The 20,121-nt window shown below is 43.2% G+C and overlaps 1 protein-coding gene across 2 annotated transcripts in view; it reads left to right on the top strand.

Annotated features, from left to right (window-relative positions):
- Positions 1 to 61: 61 nt before the first annotated feature.
- slc9a7 (solute carrier family 9 member 7) overlaps positions 62 to 20,121 on the top strand; it is a 29,994-nt gene continuing 9,934 nt past the window's right edge. Inside the window, exons 1-14 of one of the 2 annotated variants that reach the window (XM_037114026.1) lie at positions 62 to 1,649; positions 4,661 to 4,863; positions 4,956 to 5,033; positions 7,614 to 7,690; positions 7,789 to 7,901; positions 7,991 to 8,096; positions 8,499 to 8,640; positions 8,745 to 8,850; positions 10,228 to 10,316; positions 11,111 to 11,224; positions 11,588 to 11,699; positions 11,978 to 12,131; positions 19,040 to 19,103; positions 19,983 to 20,065. In XM_037114026.1, coding sequence (XP_036969921.1) covers positions 1,361 to 1,649; positions 4,661 to 4,863; positions 4,956 to 5,033; positions 7,614 to 7,690; positions 7,789 to 7,901; positions 7,991 to 8,096; positions 8,499 to 8,640; positions 8,745 to 8,850; positions 10,228 to 10,316; positions 11,111 to 11,224; positions 11,588 to 11,699; positions 11,978 to 12,131; positions 19,040 to 19,103; positions 19,983 to 20,065 — 1,730 coding nt within the window. In that variant the 5' untranslated portion in view covers positions 62 to 1,360. The remainder of the gene's footprint in view (positions 1,650 to 4,660; positions 4,864 to 4,955; positions 5,034 to 7,613; positions 7,691 to 7,788; positions 7,902 to 7,990; positions 8,097 to 8,498; positions 8,641 to 8,744; positions 8,851 to 10,227; positions 10,317 to 11,110; positions 11,225 to 11,587; positions 11,700 to 11,977; positions 12,132 to 19,039; positions 19,104 to 19,982; positions 20,066 to 20,121) is intronic. The other variant, XM_037114025.1, reaches the window with a different exon arrangement.

Below are 20,121 nucleotides of genomic sequence, written 5' to 3'. Positions count from 1 at the left end.
TAAAGATCAACTAAAATGATAAATAAATGAAGTGGCTGTGGTTATCATGTAAAACAGCTGCCTATTCACACATCCAGTATGGTTAGCTTTCATCTGGAGTTGTGTTTCTGTCCGACTGAGAGATTTAAATGGGACCTGTGATGTTTTTCATTGTATCTGTCATATCTATGTATGTTACAAGGTCAGGTGTTTATGTATAATGTGGCCAAAGTATTGAATAATGAGGTAAAAGTAGGTAAAAGCTGCATTTTAAATAGCTCATAATATGATTTGTGGGTTATTGTCTTTCCTTTATTGCATTATGTAGTTTTCTGTGCGTGTAAAAGTCAATTTTCTGTCATTTGGAAAAAGAGATGATGACTTGTACGAGACACTGTTTAAATCATTTATGTGTTTAAATATAATTCATTTTATTTTATTCATGTCATCAGTGTTGACTGTCACATCTGTTTGTGTGTCGGGGCAGATCCCTCCTTCTCTGTGGCTGCCTGCCTGAAAAACAAACAAAAAAGAAAACTACAAAAGCCATAAATCAGGTAGGACAGGGACACTTCAGCCCCTGCAGTAACCGAGCCCGGCTGTGGACGAAGAATGTCGGCCCACTGAAATAGCCGCCTGCATCAAGAGGTTGATGGGAGTGAGAGAAGTGTCCATACAGCCAAAACAACGAGCTGAAAGGAGCTAAAGCGCTCTGTAGCACTGAGAGGAGCTGCGGTGTCGGGTGGTTACTCTCAGTGGGTTCACCACTATGAGGGGATGCCTTTCACACTGGCCAGATTCAAGATCCATGATTAATTCAACAATATTGATCAGTGCCACTTTAAAGTCTTGGGTTGCCCTCACCTCCCCCTCCACTTCCCTCCAGATGTGCCCCCACTGGTGTCATCCCTCTCTCCCTCTCTCTCTCTCTCTCTCTGTCTCCAAAGCGGATGTGAGCTTCTACTTTTTCTTGCAAAAGACGGACAACTAACATCCGAACACACGCCTGTGTGTGCGTTTCCTGCTTTAAGGGAAGAAAAGGAGCTCTGAACTGCACAATCATCAAAAAAAAAAAAAAAAAAAAAAAAAAAATCCCAGCACAGTGACTCAGTAGGTTGAAACCAGCCGACTTGGTGAGCGGACGGAGTGTGTGTGTGTGTGTGTGTGATCCGGGGCTCCTCCAGCAGGGCAGCGCAGTCTCAGCCCGCCGTCGTCCTTTCCCCCTCCACATCGCGCAGCAGTGTACCTTTAAAAGGTTGAACTCGGCAGCCTGCGAGCACCGGATTGTTTTCCCCCAGCTCGGCTCAGCTGTAGCCACCTTCCAGCAGTGACATGGCACAGAGGCGGTGAGCAGCCAGCAGCAGCAGCAGCATCCTGCACCATGGACGCTCGCACCGCACAGCCGAGGCGCAGCGGAGCCCTCGCCGCGCTGGACACGACGCTGCTGCCCGTGTGGATCCTGCTGAGCGCCGTGTCGGGAGGACTGAAGGCGGAGGACGACGCGATGGAGGAACTCGCCACCGAGAAGGAGGCTGAGGAAAGTCACCGACAGGACAGCGTTAATCTGCTGACGTTCATCTTGCTGCTGACCTTAACCATTCTCACCATCTGGCTCTTCAAGCACAGACGGGTCCGTTTCCTCCACGAAACCGGACTGGCAATGATTTACGGTGAGGGCTTATGGGCTTATATGTTGAATGCATGCAGATACACACACACAGGCTACACGCACACACACACACACACACACACACACACACACACACACACACACACACACACACACACACACCACCACCACCACCGCCACCTTCCCGCAGGCTTTTGCATGATTCAGTCTCCCTCGTGGCGCACAGAGGCGATGAGGAGATAAAGCTGAAGATGATTTTTGAAAAAAAAAAAAAAAAAAAACGCACCGACGAGCCTCCTCCGCATTCCCAGCAGCGCACACAGATCCTAATTGGCTGGTCTAATTTCTAGAAGGTGCTGTCGGCCGCTCAGCCTCAGCTCAGTGTGCAGAAAACTCTCCATCCCCGACTGGCTCCCTGTATCCGAGCCCACCTACACTGTGTCTGCGGGGGTAATGAATGAGATTACAGTGACCTTGATGGGAGTCTTTATTGTTTTATCTCCTTTCAGGGAATGAGAGGAGACATGGGGGAAAAGATTTAAACATGTTGGACAAGTGCAGTCAAGTACAGGACTACAGCTGACCAACATAATCATGCAATCTTTTTTTTTTTTTTAAAGTAGAGGAGATTATCATGATCTGTGGTTATTAAGGGCTTAAAAGTCTGAAAAATGAAAGTGGCACTGGGTAGTTTTCCCCCATGTTTGTTTGTTTCTGGAGGGAGCGTTGAGGTTAGAGAATGACAACAAAGTGATTTTACAATATTAATGAGGTAATAATACAAACTCATGAATATGTATCCTTTCAGTAACTGTATAAACACGCTGTTCTCAGAGGAAAAACAACGTCCCCAGAACACTGTTGGACGATAAAGAGGTGGCAGGGTCCGCCACATACAACCAAAGTAAAACAGTGGGAAAACAGGAAACTCAGAATCAGAATTCCTTTATTGTTTCGCAAGCGGGGAAATTTCTTTGCCACAGCAGCCAAAGGACGGTAATGTTACAAACTGTGTCGTCCTTTAAAGTCAGTGTGAGGTCAGTTAGTTTGTTCAGGCGTACAAATAGAGATCTTTGTCTTCTGATTTGAATTTCCTCCTCAAAAACTACATACTGCCCCTTTTTTAGAGGGAACAAAAGCAGAGTTCGTCACATCCGTCAGTGTCATCAGCTGGTTGTATTTCATGTGTCAGTGAGTTTATGTTTTTATCCCTACAGGGACGTCAACATCAGCACCAAACACTCACTGAATAGGCTAAAAAAAAAAAAAGATTTATGATCGAACTGCACATGTGTGGCTGTGAAGTCAGCAGAGATCAGACTCAAAACTTCAGTCTTTACTTAACAGAAATAAAAGTCCCTGTCTTTCATCATCCCCACAGCACGAGTCGGTGAGTAACGCTGCAGTATCTCTTGAGGAACGTTGAGCTGAGCGACTTCAGTTATAATGTCTGAAAACGCAGCGACAGTCTCCACATTGGTTTTTTTTTTTTTTTGTTTCTCTGTACCTTATCAGAAGTGTCAGTTCGTGCTGCAGACGTCACTTATTAACCAGAGATATCGTATAAAAAAAAAAAAAAAGAAGTCAGACTTTGACTTGTTTTCTTTTAAATGCTTTAAAAGTAAACTGTGTGTGATCTGGTGTTTTTCCAGTTCAGCTCAGTCTTTGTAGTTTCATTTCCCAGATCCACAAATATAGTTCAGGTCCTGCAGCAGGCCCGAAACAGAAACTGAGAAAAAATATTACAGCTGAGATTTACTATGATCCCAAATATAGGTCGCAGCGTTATTATTATTATTATTATTATTATTATTATTATTATTATTATTATTGTAAGGGCTTTTGTTATATCTGTGTTAACAAACACATGGAAATAGAGTTTTAAACTTGTGTTATTATCTCAGTCAAGTTGTTTTTTCTTTTTTGTGTGAAATATGTGTTCGCCTGTTTCTGTTTTTTTGGCTGGTGAGCAGGATTACACAAAAACTGCTCATCAGATTTCCACGAAACTTGGCTGGAGGTTGAGTCTCGGCCCAGAATAGACGCCATTCAGTTTTGGTGTAGAATGATAAAGGGACAGTTCCCAGAACTTATTCTCACTTTCTTTAACATTTAACATTCAATATTTTGAGAATGATGCACAGATCTTGATGAAAACAAAAGTCTCTTTTATGTGGCTGGTATTTACGAGTGAGAACAACTCGATGGGGATGCAAATAAGAATCTGAATGCAGCTGATTTGAATAGTCAAATTTTATTTGATATTATCAGGCTTTATTGAGTTAAAGGGAAGTTTCTGAGGCCGTGGTGGAGGTCAGGGAAGGAGGAGTGCCATTCTGGTTCTTGCTGGATTCAGTGATGAAGTTAAAACTGCACTGTTTGTATTCTTTAGACCCCATCGTCAGTGTAACAGTGGAGCCACGCGGGTACCTTGTGACAATATTGACTTGCTGTATAAAGAGCAGACTTTACTGTGTTTTCAGACGGTTTGTTCAGTTGTGTGTTCATCAGGACAAATCACTGAATCAGAAAACGCTCACAGAAGTTCTTGGTTCTCGGTTGAAACGCAGGACCGACATCTTGTCAAAGGCCCGTTTTTCCTTCTGTGTTACTCCCTAGTTTGAAAACACGGAACTTCCCTTTCACTGGAAAGAACCTAAAGTTTGTGAACTCCCGTCATTCGAGTGTGTTTTGCAAGAGATTGAAACAACAGGCGGTTTTACTCATTACAAAGCTGTCACCACCGGTGTCCGTGTGGTGAAGCCATGTGTGATGTATGAGGTTAACACTCATGTCTCCTGCAGATAGCTGCTGTCTGATCAGAGGATTTATGTTTCTCTTACTGCCTGCTTCATTCCTTTTATTCCTGTCTTTGACTCTGCTGCACCATCTCCTTCATTTCTCTTCCTTCGCTCTGCTGCTCTGTGTGTCACAGAAGCACCGGGAACATTATTGACTGGATGGGTTTGATTTTGTTGGCGTTTTCGGGGTATTGTTAGAAAACTACAATAAAGTCTAAATCTATATATTTCGCCTGCATTTTATCCGCAGGTCTGCTGGTAGGTGTGATCCTGCGTTACGGCATCCCTGCCACCAGCTACCACAACAAGACGCCCCCGAGCTGCTCGCTGAAGGAAGGACCTGTCAGCACCCTGCTGCTTAATGTCAGTGGCAAGTTCTTTGAGTACACCCTCAAAGGGGAGATCAACTCCAGGGAGATTCATAACGTGGAGCAGAACGATATGCTGCGAAAGGTAAAAACAAAAACCACCAGTGTCATTTCTCCAGGTTCTGATTTTTTCCACATTCACTGCGTCACGTCTTCTGATTTCTGATCTTTCTGCAGGTGACGTTCGACCCTGAAGTGTTCTTCAACATATTGCTGCCTCCGATCATTTTCCACGCCGGGTACAGTCTGAAGAAGGTGAGATGATACGGGCGTTGGTGCCACAAACTGCTGTCTCATCGGACAGATGGTTCGCTAAGAAAAAGCCCTCAGTGACCACAGTGAGAGCGTTTGGTGTTCACCGAACATAAGTGGCCCCCTTTTCAGGGGAAGTCCAGAGCAGATGTCTTTTTGTTTCCTCCTCTGACACCAGCAACACGAGACGTTGCTGCTTCTGATCGCTGTAGACCAACAGATTTGTTTTATCTGGGGGGAATCCCTGCAGCAGCCGCACACATTTCAGTCATTAACCCGTCACCTGCGAGCGTTTCAGCGGACGGCAGGTGGTGATTTTTTTACACATGAGCATTGTTGAGTCGGAGCTGCTTCAGCGCCTCGACCTTGAAGTAATGGAGAGCGAAAATGTGTTTAAACAGCTGGTGACATCTGATATATGATCTCACCGCGAGGGCACTCCTCCGCGTTTTCCAATTACGCAGTGACGGATGATATCAGATGAACGAGGGGAAACGTTCTGGTGCCGTGCTCCTGTGCAGAGCATCTTCTGAGGATCGGGCCTCGGGTCACAGTGAGGTGGTTCAGCTTTGAGCGCTGCTGGCGGTGTGGCTCTGGATGCTGATGGTGTCGGCCTTCGGTCCCGACTGACATTTGACACAGTCATAAATAGTAAATGTCAACAAATTGCTGCAACCAATGATTATTTTCATTGTTTATTAATCTGTTAGATATTTTTTCTTGATTAAGCGATTTGTTGTTTAGTCTATAAAAAGTTGAGGATCAGTGTTAACGTCAATCAGACGTCTTGTTTTGTCCACAACCCAGAAATATTCACTTGATGCAGTTCTAGTCTTAATATACTGTCTTAGCTGTTGGTCTATACAAAAAGAAAATCAGTTTTGATGCTAATTGCGTACATGTAACATCAGACATCAAACAAACTCTGTTTTGAACGTCTCTGCAGTTAAACTTGACAAACACAAAACAAAATGTCTTCAGTGAGATTGTTTGTTTTTTACCAGCTGTTTCATCACCACCAACAATTTATTATTTAATACAAATGTATTATTTATTGTTATATAATTCACGTTTTCCCCATATCCTTTGTGCATTGCATTGTGGGAGAATAGTGTCCATCAACGTCACACTCGAACCGTTTGAGTTAAACCTTTTTTTTTCTTTATCCAGCGTCGACACACCGAGCTCTTACTGCAGGTCTGGATTCTGGGCCGGTCAGTAAATAGTCACTGTACGGCTGCAGCGACTGACCAGTGTCAATAAAGATTTATTATTCTCGTCTATAAAACATTAAAGGTAATAATCTGAATGCACATCACGAGCCCGAGGTGACACACCAGAGTTTGTTTAGTCTGACCAGCAAGTGTTTGACATTTTCTCTTGAACAGTGACTTTAATTCTTTACAAAAGATCGAAGTTGTTCTGTTGATTCCTTTATGATCTGATTGACTGTCAGTCAGTCGTTCCAGCCGCTGTTTTCTCTGATCTCTGCTGAGGAGCAGCAGTAGTTTTCTACAAGTTGACGGCTGACAGCGATTACCAAACTGTGAACTGACGGGCTTTTTTCTTTGTCGAGTGAAACTGTATTTCGACGAGGAATTTGCTGAGTCAAACACGCCTCAGGAAATGAGAAGCCAGGGGGTTGTGTTAACCTTTTTCTTTAAAATACTAAGTCTTCAAATCTTCTGTTGCAGTGGGAGTTTATCTGAAACACAATGTTAACAGCTTCAGAGAGAAGTTTGTGTCTCTGTGTCTCGATTCAGTTAATTATCTGCTTTAGAAACACGCAGGACTGTAACTGATGTGCAAATGTTGTCATAACTAGCCGTGTGTCATCTAACGGGGGATAAATACGTGACAGATCATTATCACAGTGTACTTTCACTGTATTTTTCCTCCTTTTTGCTCGATTCTTTGTTTTATTTTTCACAACACTCACTCCTGACAGTCTGGAAGGGAAAGGCTCATTTCCTGGAGAAATCTGAATCAGCACTTCTAGTTTTTGTAGACACGAGGAACTCGGCCATGAAGCGATCCGGAGAGGCGTTTGTGTTGTTCTCTTTGTTTGTTTTATAACCAGACAAACGGCTCGATCTGTTTGTGTTTCTGGTCCTGTTTGACGGAGAGGAACTCGCCCACTCGTGACCGTTTCAGTGCATGAAACAGCAGCCACGCTTTATTTTTAGCAAAAAATAAATGTGTATATGATGTTTGTTTTTTTTTCTGTGGTGGTACGAGATGTCAAAACATGACAGCGCTTATCAAAACACAACATTGTGGAAAACATGTCAGAAAACACAAAAACATTTCACAAAGCAACAGTTGACAAAACATCAGAATCACATCAGAAAAAAAAAATATTTCAGAAAACACAACATTGTGGAAAACATATCAGAAAACACAATATTGCACACAAATAAACAACATTTAATAAACATTTCAGAAAACTCATTTAGACGTTTTTGTGCAACGTTTTGAGACCTTGTTGTGTTTTGACCCTCAAGGCCACCGTAGTTTGACCTCTCCTCACTTTTCTTTCCCTGCCTGCAGCTTATTCTCCTTTTTTTTCTCTCCCTCTTCCAGAGAAACTTCTTCAGGAATCTTGGCTCCATTCTAACCTATGCATTTCTTGGCACTGCCATCTCCTGTTTTGTTATTGGGTGAGTTTTTCCACGATTTGTCAGTTTAAAAATCAGGCGCTTTGTAATCGACCTGTTGTGAGCTGGTGGGTCACGTATCTCTTGGACTCCATCCGCAGGAATCTGATGTACGGCGTGGTCAAGCTGATGCAGGTGGTCGGACAGCTCACCGACAAGTTCTACTACACCGACTGCCTTTTCTTTGGTGCCATCATCTCTGCCACAGACCCAGGTGACGCAGAACACCCTGCTGACCAGGATGATGTGATGCAGTTTGTGGCTGTATGTGTAAAATGAACTGCTGTCTGGATCTCTGTGCAGTGACGGTGTTGGCCATCTTCAACGAGCTCCACGCAGACGGAGACCTCTACGCTCTGCTGTTTGGAGAAAGTGTTATGAACGACGCGGTGGCCATTGTGCTCTCATCGTAAGTCAAATCTCTGCTTTATTAGAAATCAGGGACAGATGAAGGTGTCTCTCTGTCTCCGTCTGTGGTTTGGAGCTTTACTTTCCCTCCTGGTGTTGAAATTCATCACTGACATGTGAGACGGAGCAGCACCGCTCTGCATCGCTGCTCAGCTCGACAGGCAGACAGAACTCTGCCTCCCTCTGCTGGAAGATTACACATCACCTACTACTAAATACTTGTTTATGACCATTTTTGTATTCTACTCTGCAAAATATGTAATAAAACAAATCATGGACTGGGGATAATCTGCCCCCCCCAAAAAGACCCCAGTTTAGTGAAGTGAATCAATTCAAAACATCATTGGAAAATGAGTCAATTTAAGACAAAAACCTGCTACAACATGTTCTCTTTGTGTTTCAGGTCGATTGTGGCTTACCAGCCCGCTGGAGCGAACACACACATGTTCGACGCCTCGGCCTTTTTCAAGTCAGTCGGGGTTTTCCTGGGTATTTTCAGCGGCTCTTTTGTGATGGGGGCAGCCACGGGAGTCGTCACCGCTCTCATATCCTTTTTCTCTGATACCTGCTTTGAAATGAACACACATTCATTCATACAAAAAAGGTGATTTCCATATCGGCGTGTTTGCGTCTTTAACTCGACTCTCACGTCACCAAGTTCACCAAGCTGCACTGTTTCCCGCTGCTGGAGACGGCCCTCTTCTTCCTCATGTCCTGGAGCACCTTCCTGCTGGCCGAAGCCTGCGGGTTCACAGGTGAGCAGGTCGGGGCGGTGAAGGAGGTTAGATGTGGGTCAGGACGGTGAAAGGAGCCTGACAGGCTTCTTTTTGACTTGAATGCATCAAACGTCCGTCTGATTCTCAGGCCTCCAGGTCGGAGTCCTGCACATCTAGAAACGCCAGGTCAAAAACAACAACTTGCTTTGTATTCTTGAAATTCTTCCCCCAGAAAAATTGTATACTTTCACTTCATTTTATCAAGACTAACCTTTAAGTATAGTTCCAAAGTCTCCTTCTCATACCAAGTACTCTAATATCAATGTAGTTGTGGTGTACTTGCAAGGGTGTTTCTGTGGCAGCACGGTGCAGTAAAATGCTCACAAACCAGCCCAGAATATAAACCAACAGTATTTATATCTACAGATACCTCGTCCAGGAACAATCAAACTGAAATGTGCTTTTACAAAACTGAAGGTGTGCATGTGCTTCAGTTGGCTCATTAAAGAAAAACAAACAGAAGGAAACCTGCAGGGGTTTAGTTTACATAAACACTGAGGTTATACAGTGAACTATAACTTCTTATAGTGCTACTAAACTACTTTATTGTTTACGAAAGTGCACGTTATAAAAACAAACACATCTTGTAGTTGATGCCAAAATGTAAGAACGACAACTCAAATCGACGTCCCAGTTTAAAACCTCCAAAAAACACATTTTCTGTAAAAGTATGAAAGCTAAACTTCAGTATGAGCTAAATACACTTTAAACCGAGAGCCCAACAACTTACTTAAACATCTCGATAACAGAAGATTAAAGGGGCACAGCAGGGATTTAGTATTGCATCCTGTGAAGTTGGTAGATTAACAAGAGACAGATTAAGAAAAAAAAAACAAACGATTATCCAAACTGAAGCAGCAGCAACTGAGATCTCCCCAATTTCTGATCACAAAACAGATCCTACATTTCCCATAATGCAACTTACAATAGTTCAAGCCTCTATGTAGTTTTGTAATGGATATTTCCTGATAAACAATAACTAATTGAATGAGAACTCACCGCTTTGTGTTATCTAAACGGAGCCTTTAGATTCCGAGCTCGCTCATGGTGTCGATGATATCGGATAATGTAATTACGAGCCGTTTTAAACCGTCCGCAGAGACCTGAAACTGCCCGTCATGCAAATGAAACGCGACAGGGATTTAACTTCAGATTAATGCAGCAGATGTGCAGCAGATGATATGAACAGATAATGTAAAACCCAAAAGCAAAGAGAGGACTGCAGACCTCGTCTTTGTTTCTCATTTCTGTAAATAATGAGCGAATTGTCAAATGCATCCTCCACCTGTTTGACTCGCTGTATTAAAGCTGAGTGTGTGTGTGTGTGTGTGTGTGTGTGTGTGTGTTGCTCTACAGGTGTCGTGGCCGTGCTGTTCTGCGGCATCACGCAGGCTCACTACACCTACAACAACCTCTCTGAAGAGTCCACAAAACGCACCAAGCAGGTATCGTCTGACCTCTTCCTGCACACGTGGCCTCGGTTACGTGGGTCTTTTTTCGAACCCCCTGGTAGTTTGAACCGGGCGCTCGAGGCCCCCGCTGCCAGATGGCTCAGTGATCAGCCTGCTGTGACCTTAATCGGGGTTGTCTGAGGACATCCCCTCCTGACACGAGCGTTTGGTTTCCCAGAGGGGGGTTCAGTCTTGAGGACAGGGTGCAGATTAGCACATAGACACGACGCAGCGTGACGTATTTTTGGATCAGTGTCGTGGCACGTGCTCGTTATTTGGTTTGAAAGAAAAACTGTACATGAATATTACAATGGTAGGATTAAAGGAGCAGGAACCACCCCCCCCAAAAAAAAAGAAAATTCAGTCACTGTTTGCTTACTGACACGCTGATGGAAAAGTCAGGTGAACTTTGAATTCCACAAAACATTTCTGCAGCATTCAAAGTAAAATTAATTCACTCAGCAAACAACTGAAGTAGATGGGGACTTGTTTGAAAAACAGGATTTACACCCTTGACACGCAGCTGAGCTTCAGACACTTCAGGCATGTTATAAATAACGTCTTTTCAAATCTATATTGGATCTCAGAAACCCTGTGGACCTTATTTTTCCACTTGTTTATTTACATATTCCAACAACTCTCCATCTGCTTCAGATGTTTAGGAGAACGCTGCCACACCGTTTCACTGTGAAGCTCCAGAAATATTTTGTGAAATACTGTGTATTGCTGCTGTGTATTCAGACATTTCCCAACCGAATTCACGATGATGTTGTGTTTTTTCCGTGCAGCTCTTTGAGGTGCTTCACTTCCTGGCTGAGAACTTCATCTTCTCCTACATGGGTCTGGCTCTGTTCACCTTCCAGAACCACATCTTCAGTCCGATCTTCATCATCGGGGCTTTTGTATCCTTCGCTGTCTTGCACATTTCAGATATTGCTATTCTGTGAACTTTTGCACGTTCCCTGGTGAATACTTTGCACACAACTTCACCTCCTTTCATTTGAATAACACACTGTCAAGTAAGCCCGGTTCTGATTGGGGCTCAGCACACATTTATTCTTCCACAGCTGTAGAATTGGGTCATGGTTTTAAAAAAAAAACCCTTGTGGAGGATTTTTTGTCCTATTAATGTCCGAAAAAGACAATCAGATCATTGTGAAGCAGCAAAATGTTTCTCACTGTGAAGTTCATCTTCATGTATCACTTGAGTCGAGTCCTTGAAGAGTTATATTGTTCTGTTAAAGACGTCCTGACCCGCCCGTCAGATTTCCATATTCATCGGAAGAGCTTTCAACATTTACCCGCTGTCCTTCCTCCTCAACCTCGGCAGAAGGCACAAGATCAAGGGAAACTTCCAGCACATGATGATGTTTGCAGGTGTGGAGAAACATCTTTTTCCCTTTTTTTCCCCCTTGAGATTAAATGTGATTTAGGGTTTTATGATTATTTCTACATGAATCAGATAATATTTTAGTTTGTGAAATACAAAAAAAGTTGTGAATTTGCCCTTTACGATGTTACAGAATCAGTGATAATGTCTTCAGTTTGCTTTAAAAATCTATAATATGTCAAAATGTTAATAGACTGGTTAATTTATCAACTAATCGTCGCAGCTCTGATGTGATTGGATGGTTTCTGGATGTGACCCTCTCCAGGTCTGCGGGGGGCGATGGCGTTCGCCCTGGCCATCCGAGACACCGCCACCTACGCCCGCCAGATGATGTTCACCACCACGCTGCTCATCGTCTTCTTCACCGTCTGGGTGTTCGGCGGGGGGACGACACCGATGCTGTCCTGGCTTCACATCAGGTGACGTAACTAATCTGTGCTGAACTTTTCAGAGCATCTCCTCCAAATCTACGAGTCCTCACAACTAAAGATTTCTAATTCTGTAAGACACTGCCGAATATAGAGGCCTACACAAAAATTAATCAAATGAAGATGTAACTTGGTTAAATCAAATCTCTTTTTCCTCCAAGGTAACAAAATACACTTCTTTGCAAAATTATATTTCATATTTTATGTCTAAAGAAAGAGCAGACATGGTGTTTAAAAGGTACATGATGAGGTACATGAGGTATCTTGATGTCTAACTAAGATTTAGTGAAACCATATACTGATTATAAATCCATTTGAACCTTTTAGATTCCTAAAGAGAAGCACAAATGTTCCATCTTTGTTTTTACATCTGGGCAACATCATGAATTATTTTTTGACGCCTTTTTACACCCTCACAGGAGTAAGATAAAATGTAGGATGGCATTTAAAATAGCTTTTAAAATGTTTTTGCATTATCAAACTGCTGCCATTGAACGCATCACACTCTGCTACAGAACGTCTGCTAACTAGCAAGAGATGTGAGTGCTAGCTGGTGAGATAACTGCTGCTAGCTTCTTTCACCAAAGCTCAATTTGCTAGTTATTTCTTGTAAATGATATAAAATAACTGTTTTCTTAAACAAACCAGTAAACACGGACAAGAAAGCTTCGCTGCATTTTGTCCGAACATGGCCGACTGCATTTCCCCCTTTTAATCTGTGCAGATTAACAAAAGGCAGCATGCAGTATCTCCATTTTATGTTCCTCATGTAGGTTCCTTGGCAGTTATTTTATAGACAAAGTAATCAGCCTAAAAAGTCGTGAAAAGAAGACATTACATTACATCTTGTCTGAGTCCGAGGTCACAGCTCTGTTTTATTTTGTAGGGTAGTTAAATAATTGCTCGGTGGTCGAACCAGTTTTTGTTTTTCAGCCTTACTATTTTCTCCTCCTGCATGATTGGATTGATTCTCTGTTGAATGGTGGTGTTGTCCAGGAGATGGAGCTAGAGTTCTCATCGCTGCCGACTCTCCACCGCCCATCTTCTTACATCCAAACATTTAAAGTCACCAAGACTTAAAGCTGCATCTTTGAAGTAGTCCCAGGTACCACCCTCTCTGTTTGAACACCTGAATGGCAACTCTTAAAAAAATCAAAATCATTCCTGCTGCTGCAGCACGATCCGTCCCAACTTTGAGACGTTGTCATTGGTTACAGGATCGCTCAGCCTCGCCTGTTATTTGTCGGACAATGATTGCACTTTGTCACGACAAAGCGGATTATGGGGTGAACAGGCGCTGTTTAATATGAGTAATGCCTCCTCGGACGGAGCGGGAACTATTGTGTTTTGGCGGAGGTTTAGAGCGCTGCCAAAATCTCCCCGTGAACTAATCGCCATGGTAACCGGGCCGTGTGGTGCATGGCAGGCGGATATCCCCCCTGATCCCGCTATCGTCCTCTGTACATCGGCATAAATTTGCATATTTTTACTTCACTTGTTTGGAGTCCCGAGGAGTTTTTGGTACATCATAAATGTTAAACTGAAGATTACATTTGTGAGGCGTTATTTATTGTTTTCACGACACAAGCAATCGACTTGTGGTGTTGATGAGCTACTATGCGATGGAGGCCCGGCGCTGGTCTGAGACGAGACGCTGCCTGGTTTCTGTTATTTGGTTTTGACGGATGGTTTCTAAGGAAGCAGGCAAACAGCTCATCGCTGCAGCCGTGCAGAGAGGAAGAGATCTCTGTGTGATCACGGCGGGGCAGGAAAGAGAGCGAATCATCTGTCAGCTCCAGCGCTGACAGCTGTAAGTGCACTCGCAGCATCGGCAGTGACGTTTTGACGAATTTGTCTCCGCTCAAGTTTTTCTGATAAAAGCAGCATTTTGAGAAAACATCTCCTGGAACTTCTCTATATCGACAAGAAGAGGCTCAAATTTTCAAAGAAATTCACACTAAAAGAAGTTGAATTGGTGACAAATTATGATTAGAGAAATACCTCTAGACGGCAGTCAAAAGTCTGCATAGAAGATGAAAAGTAGTGAGGAGACAGTTAGTGAAACTCAGTGTATTGGTGTACTGAACAAAGGTGAAGCGATGATTTAGAGCCGCTGACTCATCGTCTACATGCATCAATCACCTGGAGGCTGAAGTGTGAGTGGATCAGGAGAGAGAAGAGAAATCACTCATTGGCTGTTGTAAGCTCCAGGGCAGGCATAGGAGCTCTGATCTACTCAGGATCTCTGGTGAAGAAGGATGATGGTGCCTGCTGTGAAATGAGAGACGTTTTCTTTTTTTTAACATTTTGTAACCATTTACATTTGGAACACTGCTTTAGTCTAAATATGTGTCTCTCCTCCCCCCCCTGCACACTTTATCCAATCAGGACAGAGAACTTCAGAAAGAGGCGGTCCAGTCTTGGAAAAACCCTCGAAGGAAAAAGAAAGAGGCCGTTGTAAAATGATTTGACTTAAACACTGAGAGGAACTGAAATCAAGTGAAAGTCTTGGAGGTGTTACTGACAGATTCGCGTTGAAGCTGCTACAGCCGTTGAATTGTTAGTCGAATATTTCTAGATGTTTCGTTTTCAGACCTGAACATCTGTTCAGCCTCTGCGCCGAGTCCGAGGATTAGTGGATGTCCCCATAACAGAGGATCATGTTTGACCGAGTTGCCAATTACTGTTCTTAAAACACTCAGCGGTCACTGTCATCTGCTCAAGCTCTCATTGCACGTCTCGCCGTCCATTTAAAAACCAACGGCTGGCTGTGACGCAGCGTTTAATCCTCAAAATGATGTGAATGGGACACTTTTAATCTTGTGTGTGGAAATACAAAGCACAGCTGATTCTTGGAAAAACAAGATTATAATCTTCATCTGTATCTAATGGTGGGATCAAACGCGATAGTGCGGAGATTTACGTGACCGTTCCAGCTCATCGTACGAGTGTCAAAACACAGGAGAGATGGTTACTTAATACACACATTACAAAACCGTAACTCACAACACCACATAATGCTTTAATGTGCTCGATGCTGAGTGTGTGTGTTGATGATGAGACGGCGTTTTGGGGCATTAAAGCGTAGACTGAATTCACATGGCGGCCATTTTCCTCTGATGTCACGTTCAGGGTGGGAATCTGAAATATTGTACTGTTGTCTTCAAGGTTCCCTGTAAGTGTTTGGAATCTGACACATTTCTATTTAGACAACAGATGATAAAGGGACCGTACCTCAAGGTAAAACAACCATTAGCTTCTGTTAACATCAACATTCAACCACTTCCTAGCTCGCATTAGTGTTTGACAGTCTTACATGTCACAATGAGAAAATTGTTTGAAAATATCAACATCTACGTTGGAAACATGGATTTAAGCCAGGAAGTGAAATGCACTGGAAGTAACCAAACAGACATGTTAGCTAGAAAGTGTTTGAATGACAACGTGAGCTAATAGTTCATCAAATAAGTTGTTTTATCCGGACATACGACCTGATAACCGTCCACATGTTCGCTATCCATCGTTGTTGCAAGTGGCGAAATACGTTTTTTACGGCTTACGACCTGGAGTGCGGCAACATAACATTTTCCCAGCGTTCCAGCGACTCATGGGAAAATGGCCGCTGTGTAAATATACAGGTCTATAGCAGGCAGAGTGGTGTCAACACTGAAAGTGGGAATACTTCAGCTAATGTATCCGGATTGAGTGCAAACTCTTTGACAGTAACTGGTGTTGGGAAAGTGTGTGCTTGCCTCAGTCGGGTTTCTTTCTTTTTTTAACTTTCTACTTCTGTTTTTTTCTGATGTAAAGAGAACATCAGTTACCTATAAAAGGCCTTGAGAAAAGTCGTGACTCCTAAGAACACGTGCTGTAAATTAGATTGGATTCCTGAGAAGCGGTATTATAGCAGGTCTGTGCAGAGGAATACGTGCGTCACACAGCAGCCCTCTTGAGGGTTGCTGCTGTTTCGAGGAGCCACTGTAGCGTGATCAAGTGTTTTATTCAAGGCTTTCTCTCGTCTGATGCGAGGACCCGAGTCTGTTTCTTTGTTGCGTCTCTGCGGACAGTCCGCCAGTGTTTTTTCACACGCCGCTGCAAAGAACAGATCACACGCACTGTTGCCCAGAAGCAGCTCGACGGAGACGTGTGAACTGATTTGAAAAAGTGTGTGCCAAAGAGAAAGGTGGGAACGTAATCGAGAGCCGGTGTTGTGACCGTTCCTGTGTTTTCTTTCTTTTTTGTTTTTTTACTGTGTTCAGGATCGCATGTCTTCCCTCGAGGACTGAAACCCTGCAGAGGAAATTGCTTGTGAGGCATATTTGATTGGTTTAAGGAGAGAGAGAGAGGAGGGGAGGGGAGGGGGTGTTTTCAGGATTAGGATTAAAGGTCAGATGGAGAATTGAAGTCAGTGGAAGACTCTCTTGCGTAAGTATGCATGTGCAAATGAACACATGTGATCTATAGGGTTTCTTATCACAGGAAACGTGTGCTGGGCTGGGCCCCTTTTCTGGGCCCCCCCCCCACCCCCTCCCCAGCAGTTGTGTCCTAATCTCACACAGATCCTTCCTGATGCAGCAGCAGAAAGACTTTGCACCTCTTTGTTTTTGTAGGTTCCTCCTTCCCCCCCCCCCCGAAGATCCTCTGTGTGTTTGTGTGTATTTGATAAAAGGAGAAAGTGCTAAAAGGCGGCGGAGCACCAGGGGTCCCGCTGTTGAGGTGGAAAGCGGAAAAAAGAAAAATGCAGTAACTCGTTCACTCCGAGCTGATAGCCTATTTCCTCCGCCTGGCTGTCATGGAAAAGTCTAAAGATAACCACGGGCATTAGTTTCACCTCTCGCTGCTCAGTGTCAGTCGTAGTTTCAGATCTAACCGTGAAAGGCCACACATCTCTGCCCTGGCCTCTGTCCACAAGGATTAGACTCAACTGCTCCAGAGCTTATGTGAATTAAAAGTGCCCCTTTTTTTAAAATCTGCTTGTGTTCAGTTTTAATCCGTCCCCGCTGGTAAGAGACACCGCGGGGAAATGATTTATGTCCGGCTGCGAAGACCTGAAAACATGCGCTGCTGTGACTTTAAAGGGCCGATGTGTGAGACCTTGAACTAGCATCATCATCAGATCATGAAGGAATAACAGTGTTAACATGTATAATGTTGTTCCACTGAAGTTAGCGTGCTAACCTGTCAGGCCGTAACGGTTTGTTGAATCATAATAAAGCCTTTGTTAAAAAAAAATACACATTTTCATCCTATTAAAGCTAATTTATGACTGTTGATAACAATTGTGTAGCATCATATAGCCTGCTGTGAGACAGTGATATATTTTCACAATGTTATCACACTTAATGTAACTCAATACATGTCAATACACTAGTAAAGCTCCTCTTAGTTTTACTGGGAGATGTATGCTAGCAACGTTTCACAAGCGCTTAGCGTTTAGCATTTACCTTCAACAGGTGGCCGTATCTTTCATGTTACACCTTTTTTAAAGGAACTGTTTAACTTTTTCGAGAAACCCAAATCTCATGGGTGTTGTTGTCGAGCATTTGATGAGAAGACTGATACGGCTCTCATGTTTCTACGATAGAAATTAGGTTACTGCCAGCTGCTGGTTAGCGTAGCAAAATGGAAACAGTGGAAGCAGTTAGTTAGCGACCGCCCATGGTCAGGAAATAATCAAGCACATCCCCCATGAACCACAAGTAGTCTTTTTTTTTTCCTTTTCCCATTAGCATATAAGATGCTGTTTAGCAGATTTAGTGACCTTTTGAACTGAGCTGAGCTAGCTCTTTCTCCATTTTCTGCTAAGCTAACTAGCTACAGCAAGCAGCTTCACAGTTTTCATGTGGTAGCCTGGAAATCTTCTCATCTAACTCTTGGTAACAAAGTGAATCATTGGCTTTCCAAAATGTAATATTACACACTAAAACTGAAATATAGTACTGTGACCTTTTACTGAGGCTCTTGCTTTAACAAACATGTCACTCTTAGTTTGTTAATAACGTGTAAACATTTGCAGCTTTGTCACATGCTCATCACAAGAAATTAGTGACAGCTTTAAGATAAAACTTGACCTCTTTGAATCTCTCACTGGGTCACAATTTGCATATTTCAGTACTTTTAGACAAACCAACAGTTGTCTACAAAGACACACTGGGTCAAATCAATATTGCGTCCTAAAGGTTCAGCTTGACCTTTTGGATTCTGTGCGTGTAGTTTATTAGTTTAATTTGATTTGGTTTATTAGACAATTATGAAAATGCAGCATGTGCATGATGTTGCTCGCGGTCACACACAACCAGTTTAATCACATGGTCCTGCGTGCTGAAGGGATTCTGTTACGAGGTGAAGGGTGACATAATGGGGGCCTTTTGAATCCGGAAACAACCCCAACTTGTTTACAAAGTTGTGGTTTTATATTTTGGGTCATGAGCCAAAATGTGCTCTTGAGCCACAGCGAATCTCTTCCTCCTGGGTTTTAAACTGAACTCCACAAACTGTGTAATATCATTCGTCTCCTCGCTGTTTCTCCGAACATGCTGTTGCCCTGCATACTCATTTGGAGCATTTTTCAGCAACTGAACAGTCTCGCAATCAGCGCTTTGATGTGTGCTCTTTCAAATCGACTTCTGACACACTGCAGAGCCACAAAGACAACAGGTCTGCTTCCTGCAGGTGCAGCAGTCACAAAAAGACACCTGGGTTATTTTGTGTTACGGCCGACACGATCGTGTTAATTATAAAATAACTACGTCACGAGAGACGATCACCGCGTCACAAGCTGTGAAAGGTGCTGACAAGTGCTCTATTCAGATATGAGGGGGTGTGTTTGCATTTAAATAAATGTTTTCATGAATTGTTAACATTTTATCTTTCTTTCTTTCTTTCTCCCTGTGTTTCAGGGTCGGTGTGGACCCGGATCAAGACCAGCAGCCTTGTGGCGACAGCTTCCAGGTCTTACAAGGGGTGAGGATCTCATCAAGAACTTTTCTCTTTTCTTTTTTTATCGTCAGTTCTTCTTTCACTGCTGAAACTGGTTTGCTTCTGCAATTTTGTGTTGTGACATGGAGCGCAGTCAGCAAACAGCCCGTTTTGTCAAGAAAACAAATTTGCTGAACAAGAAAGCGAAAGCAGAAGAGCACCAGAAGTTTGTAGTTTGCAAAAAAACCCCGCTTCAGCTCACTTTTCAGTAGTTGATGATGATGAATCTGGTCTGTTGAGCTGTGAACTTCCGTCATGATGGAGCTGTGATGAGATGTTATATTTACACTGATTTACACTGTTTGTCACGGACTTATCATATTCAGGTGTTTATTTAGGTATCATTCTAGCTTTTCATACTCGGGGTAGAAACCAGAATGACTTGGATGACCACACTGTGTCTTTTTCATGTGGCAGTTATGACGCTTTGATGTTGCCACAACAACAATTAAAGATAAGAAACCAAGCAAGTGTCTGATTGTCCAACTCAGCCAGCTAACCTCAGCTACAGTTAGCAGGCCGAGCAGTTACTCTGGTCATATACAGCATGGAGTTTTTAACATGACAATAGTGGAAGTGTGGAGACACGGAGCACAATGTAAAACAAAATAACAATGTAGAAGCACATAAAATGAGACCTACAGCGTGTCTGACAGCACTTTAGCTGATCACGGTTCAAACTCTCATATTGCCTATGATTTGAAATAAAAGCTATTATTTTATTTTAGAGTTTCAGAAACTATAGTATGCGAACTGTGTGGATAGTTTTAGTCTGATAACAACATGTTTGGATCCTGTGATGGGTCTACGTTCATCATGTGCATCCTCTTGATCATTTTTTTTTTTCCCCACGTGTTTCTCCAGGATGGCCCCCAGGCTGAAGGACAAAGTAAAACCAAACAGGAGAGCGCGTGGCTCTTCAGACTGTGGTACACCTTCGATCACAAGTATCCTTCCTCTGCAATACAAAGAAGGTCTGTTGTGACATCAGGTCTCGTCAGGA

This window comes from Acanthopagrus latus, chromosome 11 (assembly GCF_904848185.1).
Source record: "Acanthopagrus latus isolate v.2019 chromosome 11, fAcaLat1.1, whole genome shotgun sequence".
In the NCBI taxonomy this organism is placed as follows: Eukaryota; Metazoa; Chordata; class Actinopteri; order Spariformes; family Sparidae; genus Acanthopagrus; species Acanthopagrus latus.
This window is presented reverse-complemented; position numbering and strand designations above follow the sequence as displayed.